The 19,436-nt window shown below is 41.7% G+C and overlaps 1 protein-coding gene across 4 annotated transcripts; it reads right to left on the reverse strand.

Annotated features, from left to right (window-relative positions):
- Positions 1-1,366: 1,366 nt before the first annotated feature.
- LOC309665503 (retinitis pigmentosa 9 protein-like) lies at positions 1,367-18,210 on the reverse strand. 4 transcript variants are annotated; one of them, XM_082472118.1, is made up of 6 exons: positions 17,917-18,138; positions 15,472-15,502; positions 14,200-14,329; positions 7,456-7,547; positions 3,384-3,445; positions 1,367-2,381 (listed from the first exon to the last, which is right to left on the reverse strand). In XM_082472118.1, exons 1-6 carry the CDS (start codon positions 18,066-18,068, stop codon positions 2,183-2,185), a joined length of 666 nt encoding a protein of 221 aa, XP_082328244.1. In that variant the 5' UTR covers positions 18,069-18,138; the 3' UTR covers positions 1,367-2,182. The 4 variants fall into 4 exon arrangements, with proteins under 4 accessions (XP_082328244.1, XP_082328242.1, XP_082328243.1 ...); XM_082472119.1 differs by lacking the exon at positions 1,367-2,381 and adding an exon at positions 2,390-3,108 and having other exon boundaries at positions 17,917-18,210; XM_082472116.1 differs by lacking the exons at positions 7,456-7,547; positions 17,917-18,138 and adding an exon at positions 17,538-17,898.
- Between the last annotated feature and the right edge of the window lie 1,226 nt (positions 18,211-19,436).

Raw genomic sequence — 19,436 nt, forward strand, 5'->3', positions numbered from 1 at the left:
TAATAGTAGAGTACTGAGTTTGAGGAAAGAGGTTATAGGATGAAGGAATTTGATTGACAGCTTTATGGGCTCAGCAGTCTGGGAATCAGAACAGAGGAGGAGGAGTTTGGTTTGAGGTTCTTTTGGGTAAGCTGGGCAGAAAAACCACAGGTCAAAGGAGATAACAGGCTTAACTGATGGACCACAGAATGTAGGCCGGAAATAGAAGACAGAGAAACCTGGAGTGAGGGAGAAGGGACAGGAATTAACTTGCAGGGCTACAGTGGATGGAGAGATTCCCATTAAAGCAGAAAGTGGAGAAAGGCTTTAGTAAGAGGTTAAACATTTAGATCAGCGGTTCTTCAAATCTGGTCCCCAAACTGACAGCATCAGCATCATTTGGGAACTTGTTAGAAATGCAAATTCCACAGTCCATTCCAGAATTAGTACAATAAATCAGAAATTCTGAAACTAGGAGTAGGGCATGGGAATCTGTTTTAACAAGCACTCCAGGTCATTCTGATGCACCATAAGCTCAAGAATCATTGGTATTATTCTTCCGTATTGTAACAGAATATGTTTATCATGAATGGGACTCTAGCAGGAGAAAGAAAATTCCTGGAACGAGAATTTTCTGCTGCATGCTGAGCTAGAAATGCCAAGGAAAAGTGTAAGGCACTGCTTGAATTAACTGGACTTAGGGTTTTCAGGAAGAGCAAGTCCTGGGCCATTCCAGCCAACTGTGTTATTGAGATAAACTTTCCAAGGCCAAGACTAGGAGCAGTTACTGAGGAGAACTGGGAAGGAGTCAGCCTGGCCCACATTGGTTATTCTTTAAAGAGGGGGGAATCCAATCCCTACGAAAAAAGGCAGGCAGTGGGAACAGTGAGTTCCTGGGACCCTGAGTGATGAAAACAGCAAGAGACCCTAGTGGAGAGGGAAGGACACTTGCTCATGAGCAAAATCTGGCTCCACTTTGGCTCAGCAAGAACAGACGCCCTCTCCTAGCTGCAGGCACCATCCCAACCTGCTGAGCTGCCTCAGCTGCAGCAGTCAAAGCCAGGAGTTCTTGTGTAGGCTGTGCTTAGCCAACAGGATGAGGATATATTTTGGGATGTGGGTAGCTGACCCAGTACAGTAATTCCTATATCCTTATAAGTTTTCTGAATCAATTATTCTGGGAATAATAATAATCATGGGACAATGGCAATAAGTGCTAAAGAAGATAAAGACAATGATTGTTCATTGTTATTATAGGATAGCCTTTCCCCCTAAAAAACTCAACCAAACATAACAGGGATTTATGATCTCAAGACTTCTGTGTGCAGCAAAGACCAACATACTTTACACTGTTGATTTAAAAAATGAAAAAAACAATGCAGACAAATGTGTGTGGTATGCTAGTATTTGTGTTAAAAAGGAGAAAAAACATTTGCTTGTGATATACAAAACATTTCTGTATGACTTCACAAGAAACTGGTAAAATGGATAGCCATTGGGAAAGGGAACTAAGTAGCTGGGGAAGAGAAGAGGAAAGTTTTTCATGATTAAACCTTATATACCTTTTATAATTTTTTTTTGACCACACCTCGTGGCTTGTAGGATCTCAGTTCCCTGACCAGGGATTGAACCCGGGCCACGGCAGTGAAAGGGCCGAGTCCTAACCACTGGACAGCCAAGGAATTCCCCTTATATACCTTTTAAATTTGGACCATATAAGTATATTATTATGATTCAAAAATAAACGAGTATTTTTTTAAATAAATAAAATAATGAGCTTTCATCCTCAGCGACAGAGGAAAGTCAAGCCTGAAGTCTAAGGGCATTAAGTAGCCCCACCATGGAGGGTGGAAGCTGCGGCAGCACCTGGAGGAGCTTCCTCAGAGATTCCCTTAGTCTGGCCACCCTGCCAGAGGCATTTCTAAGGAATCAGGACTCACAGTGATCAGCAGGGAGAACAATGAGAAAAGCTTTCCAGCCTGAAATCAGCCACTGTCCAGAGCTAGCACCTGGCAAAATACAACTCACTCTCCTGGGGGTCACATCTTTACTGGAAGGTAGGTGAGAATTCACACCTGTGACACCAAATCTCCTCCTCTCTTGGTGTCTCTCTCTCCTATTCCTCTCTGATTCCACATTCCTCTGATCTTTGGCCACAGTGTTTGATTTTTGAGAAGAGAATGTTGAACAAGTCAAGCTCTTGTCATTCTGAGTCTGAACTCTCATTTGACTTGGAAGACTTATGCTTTCGTTTTTTCTTCTTTTTCTTTTCTTTCTTCTTTTTCTTATGCTTCTCTTTCTTCTTCTTTTTCTTGTGTTTCTCTTTACATTCTGAGGAACTGGAGCTGCTCCCATCTTCATCTGATGTTGAATCCTCCAGTAACTGTTTTAACTGTTGTATCCTAAACACATAAGATTGACCAAAGAAACATATTCAATGTAACTTAAAAAATTCTTTTAGATAAAAATATAAGAACAGTAGTGATGTCACAAATCATCACCTCATTAAAGACAGTACTTATTTTTATTTTTGCATGTTTTCCCCATTCTTGCCTACATCCACACCTATTTTACATGACTGTAACCAGTGTACAAGCCATTTTGTATTCTCAAGTTCATACTAGGCAATCTACCTCCTCAACAATTATAATTCAATATCACCAATTTGAAAAAAAAAAAAAACCTCTTGTTTTTTCACCCTATCCTTATTCATGTCTAAGAATAATTTTTAACAATAGCTCAAATCCTTAAAGCCACTGGAGAAGATAAAGTAAACATACGAAAGAGAATCAATCATATAGCAGAACTAGATACCACAATGTGGGTTGCCAACATCAACTATCAGTGACATGAGTGGGCTGGGCGAAGCCCACTGCTTTTTTTTTTTTTAATAAATTTTAATAACGGTTCTTTTTTAAATTAATTAATTAATTTATTTTTGGCTGCATTGGGTCTTCGTTGCTGCGCACGGGCTTTCTCTAGTTGCAGAGAGAGGGGGCTACTCTTTGTTGCGGTGCACGGGCTTCTCACTGCAGTGGCTTCTCTTGTTGCAGAGCATGGGCTCTAGGCGCGTGGGCTTCAGTAGTTGTGGTGCACAGACTTAGTTGCTCTGCGGCATGTGGAATCTTCCTGGACCAGGGATTGAACCCATGTCCCCTGCATCTTAACCACTGCGCCACCAGGGAAGTCCCAAAGCCCACTGCTTTAAGTTAACCCAAGTAGAACAGGCTGGCCTGCTCATTCCCCACATACTGGCCTTTTCAGGGATTACTCCTGCTCTCCTAACATTTCACAATTAAAATACCATATTTATTAAACCATTTCTCTAATATTGGAATGGTTGTTTCCACCTTTATATAATTTCGGACTTTAAGAGGATATTGTTATCATCAGGACAACCTCACCTTACATCCTTTTCATGTCTTTTATTCTCTCGTATGATGTCATACATGGGATCTTCATGTGCCTTAAGGGTGAGAAAAGGTTAAGGTTGGGTTAGGCTTCATGGGTTGTTAGTTAATTAAACATTAAATCCCTGTTACTAAAAGCCAGTTATTCTTTTCCAGTTTGGTTGTTCAAACGTTCTAATCCTTCCTAAGGGTCACCAGAACTGCAAACTCCCTGAAGCTGTGAAAAGCATTTTCCAATTAGAAAAATACAGAAGGGAATTCCCCAGTGGTTAGGACTCCAGGCTTTCATTGCGGAGGGCCTGGGTTCAATCCCTGATCAGGGAACTAGGATCCCACAAGCCATGCAGAGTGGTCAAAAAAAGAGGGACTTCCCTGGTGGTCTGGTGGGTAAGACTCCACACTCCCAATTCAGGGAGCCTGGGTTCAATCCCTGGTCAGGGAACTAGATCCCACGTGCATGCCGCAACTAAGAGTCCGCATGCTGCAACAAAAGATCCTGCACACCACAACTAAAGATCCCGCACGCCACAACGAAGATCCCGTGTGCCGCAACTAAGACCCAGCGCAGCCAAAATAAATAAATAAATAAATAAATAAGTATTTTTAAAAAGAGAAAAATACAGTAATAATTTAAATATCCTTTTTTTTAAAGACTTTTGAAGTTTTTTTTTTTTTAATTTTATTTATTTATTTATTTATTTATGGCTGTGCTGGGTCTTCGTTTCTGTGCGAGGGCTTTCTCTAATTGCGGCAAGCGGGAGCCACTCTTCATCGCGGTGCGCAGGCCTCTCACTATTGCGGCCTCTCCTGTTGCAGAGCACAGGCTCCAGATGCGCAGGCTCAGCAATTGTGGCTCACGGGCCCAGCTGCTCCGCAGCATGCGGGATCCTCCCAGACCAGGGCCCGAACCCGTGTCCCCTGCATTGGCAGGCAGACTCCCAACCACTGCGCCACCAGGGAAGCCCCTAAATATCCTTTATAAAGAAATAAACCATGGCAGAATCATGAAAAACTATTCAAGGAAGAAATATTGAGGCAATTCTCTTTGTTCTATGTGGATACATGACCAAGAAATAGTATTAAGAAAAACAAGTGAATTATAAAATTATATGTAACAATGAAACATTTATAGGTATGCAAAAATATATAAGTATCCCAAACAAAGTCTGGAAGTATACTGGAGGTATAGATAATTTTAAATGATTTGAATTTCTTAAAACTAAGAACACGTATGGGAAATGTTATGGTATGTGAATTATCTCATTTTAATAAAGAATAAATGTTTATTACAGAAATTTTAGACATTATCAGAAAATTAAGTTTTTAAAAAATATCTACTACTTCACTACACTACCCAGGGATAACAGTAATATTAACATTCAGTCTCGCTTTTTCTTTTTCTTTTTTTTTTTTTGGCTGCGCCACGCAGCTTGTAGAATCTTAGTTCCCTGTCCAGGAATTGAACCTGCACCCGCGGCAATGAGAGCGCCGAGTCCTAACCACTGGACCACCAGGGAATTCCCTGGCCTCTCTTTTTATTTATTGGACGCATTGGGTCTTTTGTATTTTTTTTTTTTAATTTATTTTTGGCTGCATCGGGTCTTCGTTGCTGCTTTCTCTAGTTGTGGCGAGCGGGGGCTACTCTTCACTGCGGTGCACGGGCTCTAGGCACTCGGGCTTCAGTAGTTGTGGCTTGTGGGCTCTAGAGCACAGGCTCAGTAGTTGTGGCGCACGAGCTTAGCTGCTCTGCAGCATGTGGGATCTTCCCGGACCAGGGATTGAACCTGTGTCCCCTGCATTGGCAGGCGGATTCTTAACCACTGTGCCACCAGCGAAGTCCCGCATTGGCTCTTAGTTGCGGCACACAAGATCTTTGTTGAAGCATGCGGGATTTTCAGTTGCGGCATGCAGGATCTTTCGTTGTGATGCATGGCCTTCTCTCTAGTGGTGGTGTGCAGGTTTTTCTCTCTCTAGTTGAGGCGTGTGGGCGCAGTTGCAGTGCGCAGGCTTAGTTGCCCTGCGGCATGTGGGATCTTAGCTCCCCGACCAGGGATCGAACCCGTGTCCCCTGCATTGGAAGGCGGATTCTTTACCACTGGACCACCAGGGAAGTCCCTGGTTTCTCTTTTTAAACCGTTATTCATAATTTATGAAAAATTATAATCATACCATTTATATATAAAACTCTATTACTTTTCACTTATGTTTTCATAAACATTTTCCCATGATATTACACATTCTTCTAAAACACAATTCCTAATGGCTAAATAATTTCTGTTATAGTAATTTATGTTGATATGTTGGACTATTAAGGTGTTTCCTATTTTTCTTTAGCTCCCATTTTTCTAACCATATAAATAATAATGAAAGCTATCCTTATACATACATAAACAGTTGTGTATATATTAATGTTCTCTTACATCCTTAAGGTAAATTAAAGTGGGATTTCTGAGGCAAAATGAGTATGTTTAAAGTTTTTGAGATTTATCACCAAACTATGTTCTATAGTATCTGTAAAAATTGTCATTCCACCTAAAAGTAGAATGATTGATCCAAAATAAGTTATTTCAGATTATTAAAATGAAAACACAACATCTTAAAATGTGTTAAAAACTGGAGAATGGGGCTTCCCTGGTGACGCAGTGGTTAAGAATCCACCTGCCAAGGCAGGAGACACGGGTTCGATCCCTGGTCTGGGAAGATCCCACATGCCGCAGAGCAACTAAGCCCACACACCACAGTTACTAAGCCTGCACTCGAGAGCCCGTGAGCCACAACTACTGAGGCTGCATGCTGCAACTACTGAAGCCCGTGTGCCTAGAGCCTGTGCTCTGCAACAAAGAGAAGCCACCGCAATAAGAAGCCTGCGCACCGCAACGAAGAGTAGCCCCCTGCTCACTGCATCTAGCGAAAGCCTGTGCACAGCAACGAAGACCCAACGCAGCCAAAAAATAAAATTAAAAAACAAAACAAAACAAAACAAAAACTGGAGAATGTTGACTCCAGTTTGATATATGTTGATAACCTCAGTACATCCAGACAGCTACATATTTCACTTGACAGAAGCAGTTACTGAATGGAGAATTTACACCCCTGGGAAGTGACTCTGTTAAAATAAGGTGAGGAAATGATAATTTTACTGTCATGTAAAGAGCAAATATAATTTATATATACACTTCTAGCTTATAGTTTAAAGACATATAATCTTCAGGTAAAGCCTGGAAAACTAAAACCCTCATTTTAGTTATGAAACATGATTTTTTTATACAATAAGTTAAAAAAAAGTGATTGAATAAATAACAATGTCTGCTTCAGAAAAAGAATCACTATTCCCAAGGTATAACACCTTAATAAGAAGTTTACAAATAACACCTTAATAAGAAGTTTTTTGTTAAGAACTAATCTGTCACACAAATGTACAGGCATGCCTCATTTTACTGCACTTCACTTTACTGCACTTGGCAGATACTGCGTTTTTTACAAGTTGAAGGTTTGTGGCAACTCTGTGTTGAGCAAGTATATCAGCATCATTTTTCCAACAGTATTTGCTCACACCATGTCACTGTGTCACATTTTGGTAATTCTCACAATATTTCAAACTTTTCATGATTATTACATTTGTTAGGGCTATCTGTGATCAGTGATCTTTGATGTTAGTACTACAACTCTCTGAAGGCTCAGATGTTGGTTAGCGTTTTTTAGCAAGAAAATATTTTAAATTAAGTTATGTAATTTGTTTTTTTAGACAGAATGCTATTGCATACTTAACAGAATACAGTATAGAGTTAACATGACTTTTATATGTGTTGGGAAATTTAAAAATTCATGTCATTCACTATATTGTGATATTTGCTTTATTGAGGTTCTAGATATTGCTAGAACCAAACCTGCAACATCTCTGAGGTATGCCTGTAATTTAACACAAATGTAGTTAACACCCGATACTTTGGCCAAATGACTTCTGGGAATGTATTTTGTGTGAATTTGCAGTTCACTGTTAGTACCTAATCATCTGATATTCACTATCTCTGATAAATGTAAATTGATATGGTAGGGTTCTACTTACTACTATGAACTGTTCTAACTTTTGGTTGCCTTTGATAAAAAAAGGGCATTCTTTGTCGCCTGTTCGGTGACCATATCGTTTACAGCGCCAACCTGAAAACAAAGAAAAGAGGAAATATTTCTGTAAGATAACACAGTTTCCTTTAATGAAGACAAAGGATCAGTAGATCATATTAGTTTTTCTTCATTAAACTCCAATTCTAAAAGCAAATGTAATCAGTGAATGAACCATGTAAGATCCTAAAAAACAAAGGGAAACTACAGATCTTCCTTGAGTTATGATGGGGTTACATCCTAATAAACCCATCATAAGTTGAAAATACTGTAAGTTGAAAATACACTTAATACACCTAACCTACTGAACACCATAGCTTAGCCTAGCCTACCTTAAATGCACTCAGAACACCTACATTAGCCTACAATTGGGCAAAATCATCTAACACAAAGCCTGTTTTGTAATAAAGTGTTGAATTTCTCATGTAATTTATTGAATACTGTACTGAAAGTGAAAAACAAAATGGTTGTATGGGCAGATAATTTTGAGAGCTGGATCTCAGGAAACCATTGAAAAACAATGAAGTTTGGGGGTTCTCTGTTGACTGCCTCTGAGCTGTCCCTGTCTTTATCTCTCCCAACATTTAAAGTTCAGGAAAGGAGGATAACATTCCTTCAAACCAATGTCTTTCTTTGTGTTCAAAACCCTCTTACCTTTAAAGGAAAGGTGATCCTTACTGTTCAAAATGTGGTCCATGTCAACAACACGTGGGAGATTGGTAGAAATGCACAGTATTAGGCCTATCCCAGAAACACTGACACATACTTGGAGTTCAAAAGACTTATTGGTGATGTGTAGACATATTAAAGTTTGAGAACCACTGTTCTAGATAATACTACAATCACTAAAATCAATGAAAGCATGCATATGTATATATATATATCTTGTTTGGAATGAGTCCAAATTTTGTGGTGCCTGAGCTTAAATTATTTGCTGGGGGTGGGGATGGAAGGGGCTCTTCAGGAAAAACAAAAATCTTGCCTTGGCAAATTTTACAAAATCATATGACCATAATCAACACATCACTATGGTTCCTGCAGGTCTTTGAAAGACACAAGTGAGGGGCCCTGAAACTTAAGCTTCATTTACTTCTTGGTAAAACTGGATCTGGTCCCAACCCAAACTTTTATTTTCCAAGTCAATGCAAATAACTATAAAATACTAAGTGAAATGCAACTAACCACCCCATCAAACAGAGCAGTGGTTTTCAAACTTTAAAAAAAAGCCACAGACTTCTGGGTAAAGATGACAGACTAAACACATTCGTCTCCTTTCATTTCCTTCCTGAGATTCTATAAAAATGACAATGAAGAGAATTCTTTTCAAAAGGAATAATCCAGTAAGTATTTCAAGAAGGGCCAAGTAACAACCTCCATAAATCTGTTCCTCCATAGAAGCACTGGAAATAGTTGCAAATTTTTCCAAATCAAGTTATCTGAAACCTTGAAAATTAACCAAAGGCTTGCCACAATCTAAAGAGTATTAATTAAAGAAACCCTACTGAGCCTTGGTAAGAACAGCAGGATTTCTGGTGTTTTAACTGGGCTTACTCCCAACCCCTACTTCCACAACAGTCTTAAAAACAAGCAGCCATGCAACCATGACAGCTGTGAAAAGCAGCAGTGTCACACCCACTGAAGAGGGAAGACTGGATTTTGAGCACCTCAAAAAGCCCTGACTTCAGAGCACAGAGCCACGCTGGCAGGGTATTGTTGCTATCTGACTAGTCATGTAGTTTGCTCTACAGAAAAAGCCCTACCCCAGGATATTTGTCAAAAATAGTCACTTGCAATTGTTTAACATCACAGCTTATTATGGCTGTGATATCACTGGGTAAACAAGAGCCCAGCCAAAAGTTTAAAAGGAAGATCTGGGGAATGAGATGTCCATAGAGGGCTCTCAAAAATTCTGACATAATTCTGGGAAGCTAGAAGACTATATACATGTGTAAGGCTGTGTGCATGCATAGTAAAGGCCTGAGAAGGCCTTTTTTTTTTCACTTCTGACTCACTGTTAAGGCTCTGTGCAAGCAGGCACTAAAGGCTAAGGCAGACATGTAAACCAAACCACATGAGCATTTGAGGCTTGTCTTAAGACACACATATAACCTCTTGGCAAAGGGGAGAAGGCTTCTTAGATCAATGCATTTAAGGAAATCTCTGTTGTATTATTAGCTGACCTCTAAGCTAACAGAGGAGACTTCAGTGGCCATACACTACAGGGAATACAGACTTACAGAATTAGTCCAGGAAAGTCACTAAAAATACAAAAAGGAACAATAAAACCTGGGTAGAAGGGAGAATCTGATTTCCAGACCACCTTATATTATCTAAAATGGGCAGTTTTCACCAAAAAATTGCAAAACACACAAAGCAACAGCAAGTCCAGATACTGGACTTACTAGACAGAGACTTTAAATCAGCTATTATAAATAAGTTCAAAGAACTAAAGGAAGTTATGTCTAAAGAATTAAAGAAAAGTATGAAAGTGATGTCATAACAGATGGAGATTATTAATAAAGGGATACAAATTATAAAAATTAATAAAAAAGAAATTCTGGAGTTGAAAAGCACAATAATCAAACTGAAAAATTAACTGGAAGTTCTTAACAGCAGATTTAAGATGGCAGAACAAAGAATAAGCAAACCTGAAGATAGGTAACAACTGAGATTATCCAGTCTGAGGAACAGAAAGAAAAAAGAATGAAGAAAACTGGCCAGTCTCAGAGACCTGTGGGATACCATCAAGATTCACAGCATACGCATAAAGAGAATCTCAGAAAGAAAGGAGTGCTAGAGAGTGTAGAATGTTTGAAAAAATAATGGCCAAAAACTTCCCCAATTTGATGAAAAACATTAATCTACAAATCCATGAAGCTCAATGAACTCCAAGTAGAATGAGTTCAAAGAGATCCATCATAGGCAAACTGTTAAAAAGCCAAAGATAACAAGAAAATTTTAAAAGCAATGAAAGAAAAACTACTCATCACATATAAACAATCCTCAATGAGATTATCAGATGACTTCTTATCACAAACCATGGAGACCAGAAGGCAGTAGAATAACATATTCAAAGTGCTGAAAGAAAGACTATTAAGCAAGAATTCTATAGCCAGCAAAATTATCCTTCAGAAATAAAAGGGGACTTAAAGTTCAGATAAACAAAATCTGAAAATTTATTGCTAATGGACTTGCCCTACAAAAAATAACAAAGCTGAAATGATGAAAGAATACTAGGCAGTTACTCAAATCCACAGGAAATACACAGCACCAGTAAAGGTAACTACATACATAATTATAAAAGACAGTATAAATAATTTTTTCTAATTCTTTTATTCTCCTATCTCATATTAAAACAACTACATAGAGAAATAATTATAAAACAGTGATGATGAGCTTATAATATATAAAAATAATTTGTATGACAATATTACCACAAAGGAGGGGGAGAGAATGAAGCTGTATAGGAACAAAGTTTCTGTATTCTATTGAAATTACATTAGCATTAATCTGAATGAAAATCAAAAGGCAGGTATTGGCAGAATGGATAAAAAAATGTTTTCCAAGTACAACAGACAAACTTTAGATTCAAAGACAAAATTAAATTGAAAGTAAGAGGATGAAAAGAGATACAAATAAAGCAGTGTTTACAGGAAATTTATAGCTTTAAATACCAATATTAGAAAAGAACAAAGATCTCAAATAAATAATCTAAAGTTCAGTTTAAAAATCTAACTGAAAGAGAGCTGGAGTGGCTATACTAATATTAGAGAAAACAGACTCAAAGGCAAAAATTGTTACAAGAGACAAATATTGACATTTTATAATGATATAAGGGTCAATCCATCAAGAGGATATAACACTTATAAACATATATGCACCTAACAACAGAGTTCCAAATAGATGCAGCAAAAATGGACAGAACTGAAGGGAAAACTAGACAATGCAACAATAATAGAGACTTCAATATTCCACAATGGATAAAACAACTAGAGAGAATATCAACAATGAAACAGAAGACTTCAACAATACTATAAACCAGCTAGACCTCACAGATATCTGTAGAACATCTGACCACCCCAAAAGAGCAGAATACACACTTTTGAATCCCACAAGGAACATTATCCAGAATAGAGCATAGGCTAGGCTATAAAACAAGAATTAATAAATTTAAAAGGATTCAAACCTGGACTTCCCTGGTGGCGCAGTGGTTAAGACTCTGCGCTCCCAATTCAGGGGGCCCGGGTTCGATCCCTGGTCAGGGAACTAGATCTCACATGCATGCCACAACTAAGAAGCCTGCAAGCCGCAACTAAGGAGCCCACGTGCTGCAACTAAGGAGCACGCATGCCGCAACTAAAGGAGCTGGTGAGCCACAACTAAGGAGCCCGCCTGCTGCAACTAAAACCCGGCACAACCAAATAAGTAAATAAAATAAATACTTAAAAATAAAATAAAATAAGGATTCAAACCATACAAAGTATGTTTTCCAACCACAAAGAAAACAAATTAGAAAGCAATGATAGTAGGAAACTTCAGGAATCTACAAATATGTAGAAAGTAAACAACACATTTCTAAACAACCCATGGGTCAAAGAAGAAATTTCAAGGAAAATTAGCAAGTATTTTGATTTGAATGAAAATTAAACATAACATATGAGATGCAGATAAAGCAGTGCTTAGAGGGAAATGTAGAGCTTTAAATGCCTATATTAGAAAAGAATGGGGCTTCCCTGGTGGCGCAGTGGTTGAGAATCTGCCTGCCAATGCAGGGGACATGGGTTCAAGCCCTGGTCTGGGAAGATCCCACATGCCGCGGAGCAACTAGGCCCGTGAGCCACAACTACTGAGCCTGCGCGTCTGGAGCCTGTGCTCCGCAACAAGAGAGGCCGCGATAGTGAGAGGCCCGTGCACTGCGATGAAGAGTGGCCCCTGCTTGCTGCAACTAGAGAAAGCCCTTGCACAGAAACGAAGACCCAACACAGCCAAAAATAAATATAAAAATAAATAAATAAATTAAAAAAAAAAAGACCTAAAGAAGAAATACATGGCGAATATCTTTAAAAAAAAAAAAAAGAATGACGCTCTCAAATCAATAATCTCAGGTTCAATTAAAAAATCCAGAAAACAAAGAGTGACCCAAACCAAAGGCAAGCAGAAGGAGGAAATAATAATAATGAACTACTGGCATTACTGGCATGTGCTATGCCATAGATGAACCTCAAAAATATTATGCTTAAAGAAAGAAGCTGGGGGCTTCATGCGGCAATGAAGATCCCGCGTGTGGCAACGAAGATCCTGGGTGCTGCAACTAAGACCCAGCACAGCCAAATAAACAAATAAATATTTTTAAAAAATACTAAATGCTAAATGAAGAGTAGACACCAGAAAATTGAATTCTAAGCCACCAGAGGGGAGAACGGAGAATCAGCACAATTTCTATTTGCAGAACCTCCAAAGAGCTTAGGAATTGAGCTCTGAGCACCAGATACCTCTGAAAGTAAAGGTAAAGGAGGAGCTGAAATAAGGAGGATTGATGAAAAGTCCAAGGGCAACTCTTACTAGCCCTGGTGGAAGGAAGTTTATTGTCTGAAAAAGGTAAAGCATAGATCTCTGGCAAAATGACATCAGATACATGTGAAGGCAAGGTGCCACAGTAAATATAGAAGATTACATGAACAAATAAAAAGTAAATGGCAAGATTTCCCAGCCTTCTTGCTCCAATCAGATCCCACAACACTAGCAGCTTGGCCTTCACCCTCCAGGGAGGAGCCTTCTTCTCTAGGAAAATATAACCCACCCCAAGAAGAAAAACCTACAGGTACTGACCTCACAAGTTCCCAATTGACAGGACTAGAAAGATCACCCTCCAGTGAAACTCAGCAAGCCCCACTCACACACTTAGAGCTCCTAATCCACTTTTTATCTCCCAATGATGAGCAATAACTGTGGTTGCCAGTCTCAAAGATGGACCCCAAAATCCCTGACTTCTAAAAAGCATGCCCTCATGTATTCCCTGCCACCCTGAATAAGGCTAACTGTTATAACCTAGGTACTGGAAAAAGGATGATGTATGAATGGAGGCAAAGAGACTGCAAATCGTTATTTTAATTATGTGCGTGAAGAATCTTTGTACAAACAAATGTCTTTAAAGACAGCTGTATCCCTTTTTCAAATGCCGTCTTACGCTGGATGAAGGTGCTGCTGCTCTGGTGCGGTGGAGGGTGTGCACACAGAGCTCTACCTGTTCCAGACCCGCCCTCTGTGGCCCAGAGCTCCTCTCAGGTTACCTGGATAAAACCTCAACACCTCTGATGAGGATGAGTGACTGAGGCAAGACCCAAGGGACCACCCTCCAATGCATCCCTTGTCCTCCATGGCATTTCTACATGGAATATCCTTTCTGTTACAGGAATATTACTGAAGCGTATACTCCGCAGGCAGCTACGGCCCTGTGGAAGACCATTACCCTTACAGCCAGAAGCCCTGGAGTCAAAGCACTGCTCTGCCTCTTACCCCAAAACACTTAATAACATATGCAAGGCGGCTTCCTCATCTATACCACAGAGATCATGCCCTGACTTTAGCAGGGCTGTGGTGAGAATGAATCAAAAGAAGTGAACTTGTTTGTAAACAGTGCTCTATAACTTGCATGTATTGAGGGTGTTACTTGAAACCCTTCCACACTCACACTGCATGACTTTGACTTCTTTCCCCAGTGGCATCCAAAGTCCTTTGGTTGGTGCGTGGGCCAGAAATTCCCTGGCATGTTCATTGCCTGGGACATCTGGTATACAGTCTTCTGGCTTAGTCTCATCTTCCTGAAAAAGGAAACAGTGTGTAAGCTATGTGGCAAAAAAGCACCGGAACTCTCTCCCACCTGTTTGAGAACACAGCACTGCCTGGCTTTCTCATGGGCTGGAGATCCCAATGTCATCATGAGTTACCCTCTGAAGAGCTAGAAAGAAAGACAAATCATAACTGACAGAAAAAACGGAAGTAACTATACTAGAAGAGCTAGCTATGCCACAAAAACAAAGTAGCTGTTCTTAGAGAAAAGTTACTAGTGTTTATATAGGATTGATCTGTGAGCTCCAAATTCTGATTCTAGATCACAAAAATTAGATTCTAAGATCACAAAAAGTTTTCTGCTAACTTAAAAGCTTTGTGGAATGAGGCAGAATATAGAGTTAAACAAGTGAGGTTTCCTGGAATAATAAGAACAATGTGTTAGAGTAAAATAGATTATTAGACCTTGAAGGCCACTGTCATGTTTTATAATCTCATACATGCTGTATTTATGAGATGTATTTTCATTACCAAATAACTGCACTATATAATTAAGGTGCTGTTTTTTTACCTTATGATTTTTTCAAGTTTCCACGAATATTAAATTTATAGTGGAAGAATGTTTTCTAAAAATCTTTTTTTTAAGTTGAAAGTTACCAAACAGAAAAGGTTACTTTGGCCTTAAGTCCTCTAAGTCTCACTCCTGCAGAAAGACACTGACACTGTGGCCAGGGTGCTGGAGGAGGGACTTCTGCAACAGGCAGGGCTGGACTGGATGAGCTTCACGTCTCCTCAGAGTCCAGTGTTCTCTGAGCTGATGACATTCAAGAAATCAGCACCGGGAGGGTCAGAGAAGGAACATGGGGCAGGAGAGCTTTGAGAAGACAGTCACAAGTGAGACAGAAAGAATGGGAGTGAGTGCTGAGGAACACTCGGGGGGGCCTGCAGTGGTTTCTTAGGGGACAGACACAAGGCTGATTAAATTTCTGCAAAGGCACAGGCTGTGACAAAGCCCAAAGTGCATGAACTGACTGCCATCTGCAGGGAAGACACAGAACTATCACAAAAGGAGGTTCAAACCTTATGCTGCTGTTTTTCATAACAAGGGACTGAGTCTGAGCACTGAGTCAAATCTGTCTCAGAGAAAAACCAAAAGTACAAACTTCACACTGACCTTGATAAGTCCAGGAGGAGGTTTTTCATAACTAGAAAGGAAGAAAACACTGGTCATCAACCATGTTCATAGGAACGTAACACATCTCAATCAGCAAAAGGCAATTGCAGACCAAAATGAAAAGGCTTTTTTTTTTTTAGTAAAAACTTAAAACTACATTATAACTAAAACAGTTAATAAAATATGCCGTCAGAAGTCCTATATAAATAAACTGATGCTATTCCACATCCTGCTCGATGTAGAACTTAAATTCACTGAAATCATAACTTGGTGTCTTGGCACAGCGATTTTATTTTTGGAAGAAGGGAAAGCAAGAGATTGCAGGGAAAATGTGAGGTAAGAAGAGCCTTGAGGGCCTCCCTGGTGGCGCAGGGGTTAAGAATCCGCCTGCCAATGCAGGGGACACGGGTTTGAGCGCTGGTCCGGGAAGATCCCACATGCCGCGGAGCAACTAAGCCCGTGTGCCACAACTACTGAGCCCGTGTGCCTAGAGCCTGTGCTCCGCAACAAGAGAAGCCACCGCAACGAGAAGCCCGCGCACCGCAACGAAGAGTAGCCCCTGCTCGCCGCAACTAGAGAAAGCCTGCGTACAGCAACTAAGACCCAACACAGCCCAAAAAAAAAAAAAAAGTTATAACAATGTTAACACTGACATTGATTAGGAAAGTTATTATGATGGAGCTATATTGGAAGGATGGAAACAAGAAGGGCAAGTAAGAGAACTAAATCTTTGTCTACTATGACAAGAAGTTAACAGATGTCTAAAACTGTTGAGTCAACAAAAACAGTATAAGCATATAATTTAGAAATGTGCAGTTAAATCCAAGAAGTAAAAACTAAAAGAGTCTGCACATGGATGGCTTGGCCTTGTTAGGAGGGAAGGGGGTGGAGGGTGGTGCAGGCTACTCTGGGGGGTAAATGAGGAGTTGGGCAGCCCACCGCTATTTTTTGTAGCATTTTTAGTACTATTTGAGTTTTTAAGCTATATACAAGTATTACTCTGGTATGAATTAAACTTAATTAAAATCAAACAAAACCCTGAACTAGAAAAAGCAAATATATCCATAGCCTAGCCAGTTCCAAATCTGTGAAACTGGAAAAATCCCACTGGTCTGAGAATCACACTCTTGAATTCTGCTGTAATTCTGTTGGCTAATCAGGTCAGTGGCTTAACCACTGAGCCTCCATTTTCTCATCTACAAAACGTTACCAACTTTCTCTTGTCTGTGAAAAAGCTCTGTGAGCTACAAAATAAACATATAGTATTAACCACCACCTGGCATCCTACAGTTAAAGATACAGAGGGCTGGTGGGGCTAAGCCCTGCCTGAGCCCAGAGTGCCTTGAACGCGCCAGGACTGTGGATGCCAGCAACGCGGCACCTGTATCCAAACCACGGCCCACTGACGTGAGACTCAGCTCAAGAGCCACACTGAAAAGAGCAGGCCAGGCTCCAAGGAAGCATGCACTTTGTATCAAAGCTCCCAGAAGGTTAATGAGGGCCTGTCCTTACACGACCGTCTCAGCAATCATGAGAAGGTAGGTAATGAGAAGTGCCTAAAACAGAAATAATTCAGATAACTCAGTGAACACCAAACTTAGTAAAGTCAGACTTCTAAAGCTGATTACTGAACGACAGAAACACAGAAAAGAACCGCAAGGGTCATTAATCCAACCTTCCACCTGATGTTTAAGTCTCCTTTACAACCAACCCTTCTCTCAGGGGTTATCTGGACTCTCTCCAACCCCGGGTAGCTGGGGGAGTACAGTGCCTCCTAGGTCAGGCCACGCTGACCAGCAAGAATCTATGACTCTGGTCCTAATTCTTCTTGTTGAGCTGGAACTGGCCTCTCTGTAGCTTCCACCCTTAACCCTGGTAAAAAAAAAAAATCCTGGGGACGAGAGAGAAGTCCACACTCTCTTCTACCTGACAGCTCCTCCCGCAGAGTCAGGGACCAGGCCCTCACGCCACGTTTATTCTTCCCTTCCTCACCGCGCACTCATGTTACGGGACTGGGCTTTTTCTTCCCTAGTTAACAGCACTAGATGAAAAGAATGGGGATTTACCCAGTTCAGAGCGAGCCCCTTGAACTGAGAAACGGGAAAGGACCCAAGGGCGCAGCCGCACTTCTTCTGTATTCAAATCCTGACCGACACTGACGTCGCCGCGCGAGGAATAAAACCGTCGTTTCCGGCGGGGAGGCGTCCGCCCGCCGCCGCCTCGAGCGCCCGGGACGAGCCTGGGGATGGAGCCTCCCCGCTCTTCCTCCAGCGGCTGAGAGTCCAGCGTCCCGCAGCCCAGGATCAAAACCCGCACCCGGCTCGTTGGGGTCCGACGGGCCCACCTGCCCACTCGCAGGTCTCCGACCCCGGGCGGGCCCGGCCGCGCGACCCCGGGCCCCGACCCCATTCCTCGCATTAGTCGGGGGCGGGCTGACGGACTCACAAGGACTCCAGGTGCTTGAGCTGCTGCAGCTGCTGCGCGTCGTGCCGCCGCCGCCTCTGTTCCCGGCGTCGCTGCAGCTCCTGCTCCGGAGGCTCCCGCGGCCGCCGCGCGCCCCCGGTCCCTGAGTCGTCGCGCCCGAGCCGGGACGACATTGCGGCCCCGCGCCGAGCCGCGAAGATCGCACTTCCTCCGCGCCGAGCCGCGCCCGCCCGGCCCCGCAGCGCCCCCTCTCGCCGCCGCTCCGCGGCCCGCTGGGCCGGGCCCAACGTCCCGGCTGAGGCCGCCAGTGCCCCGCCTCCCGACAGGCCGGCCCGACTGCCTCTGCAAGTCCGCGCTCTGAGCGCCCGAACCGTGCTGCGGGGTCAGCGGGTGCCGCAGGCCGGAGCGCGCCCCCTGGCGGCGGCCAGGAGCCCCGGCGCTGAGGATGCTGCGGAGGGAGCCAGAGCTTTCCCTTGGTTCTCTTGAAGTATTCCCTCCTGAAGCCTTCAGGGATGTAAGCTGTTCAGTTGCATAGAAGCCACCATGCTAAGAGGAAGCCCAAGCTAACAAATGGGGAGAGATCACGTGAAGAGGCCCTGAGACAATTAAAAAAGGATGTCAGGTCAGACCCCACTGCCTAACCACACCCCACCCCTGGTCAGACGACTCCTTGGTGCAAGCCAAAAATAAATCTTAAGGGGCTCACGTCAACCAAGAATTGTTCCTGTCCTGCTGGGGAGGCTTTGTTGCCGGCCAAGTTATGTGCTTAAAATAAAAGAAAAGAAGATGGAAGAAGGAAAAAAGAAAAGACAACAAACATTATCTAACCACAACCAGTGACCTTATGGCATGCAAGCAAATAATCTGAAAACTTTTAGTATATACTTATATGCAGTAAGCAGTTGTGTTGGATTTTTCTCACTTGCAGTTGAAAGAAGTCAATTCAAAGTCAGTTTGCCTAACATAGTGATTTGCTCTCTCAGCAAGAAGACCCAGGGATTGATAATTCCATTTTAGCAAGTATTAGTCAAAATTCTTTTGAAAACAACAATGGACCAAAATCCAAATCAAACTGTTCTAAGAAAAAAAATTAAGTAATTTATGGACTTACATATGTGAAATGTCATGGGATGGAACTTCAGGAATGGCTGGATCTAGGTGCTGAAATGTTATAGTCAGCAATTTCTCAGCTTCACGTTCCTTTGTATTGCTTCATTCTTTGCAGTTTCTCCCATTGTGGGGGCAAAGATGGCCACTGGAAGCCAAAGATGGCCAACAAATTAGCAGCCCCAGCTGGAAGAAACTTTGTTTCTCAGTTCCAACAAGAATTCCATGTATTATACTCATTGGCTTAGCAAGAGTCATGTATTTGTCATGGAAACAATCACTGTAGTCAAGGAGTTGCAGAACACTGACTGCTCATGCCTATGTTACATGTCCACCCTAAATCCAAGGGGTGGATCAGCTTTATCCAAGCCATATAGACTAAGAGAGGGGGAGGGGTTGTTCCTCAAAGCAAAATCCAGGTGCTTTTAACGGAG

Source organism: Balaenoptera physalus, assembly GCF_965194825.1.
Source record: "Balaenoptera physalus genome assembly, chromosome: 8".
NCBI lineage: Eukaryota > Metazoa > Chordata > Mammalia > Artiodactyla > Balaenopteridae > Balaenoptera > Balaenoptera physalus.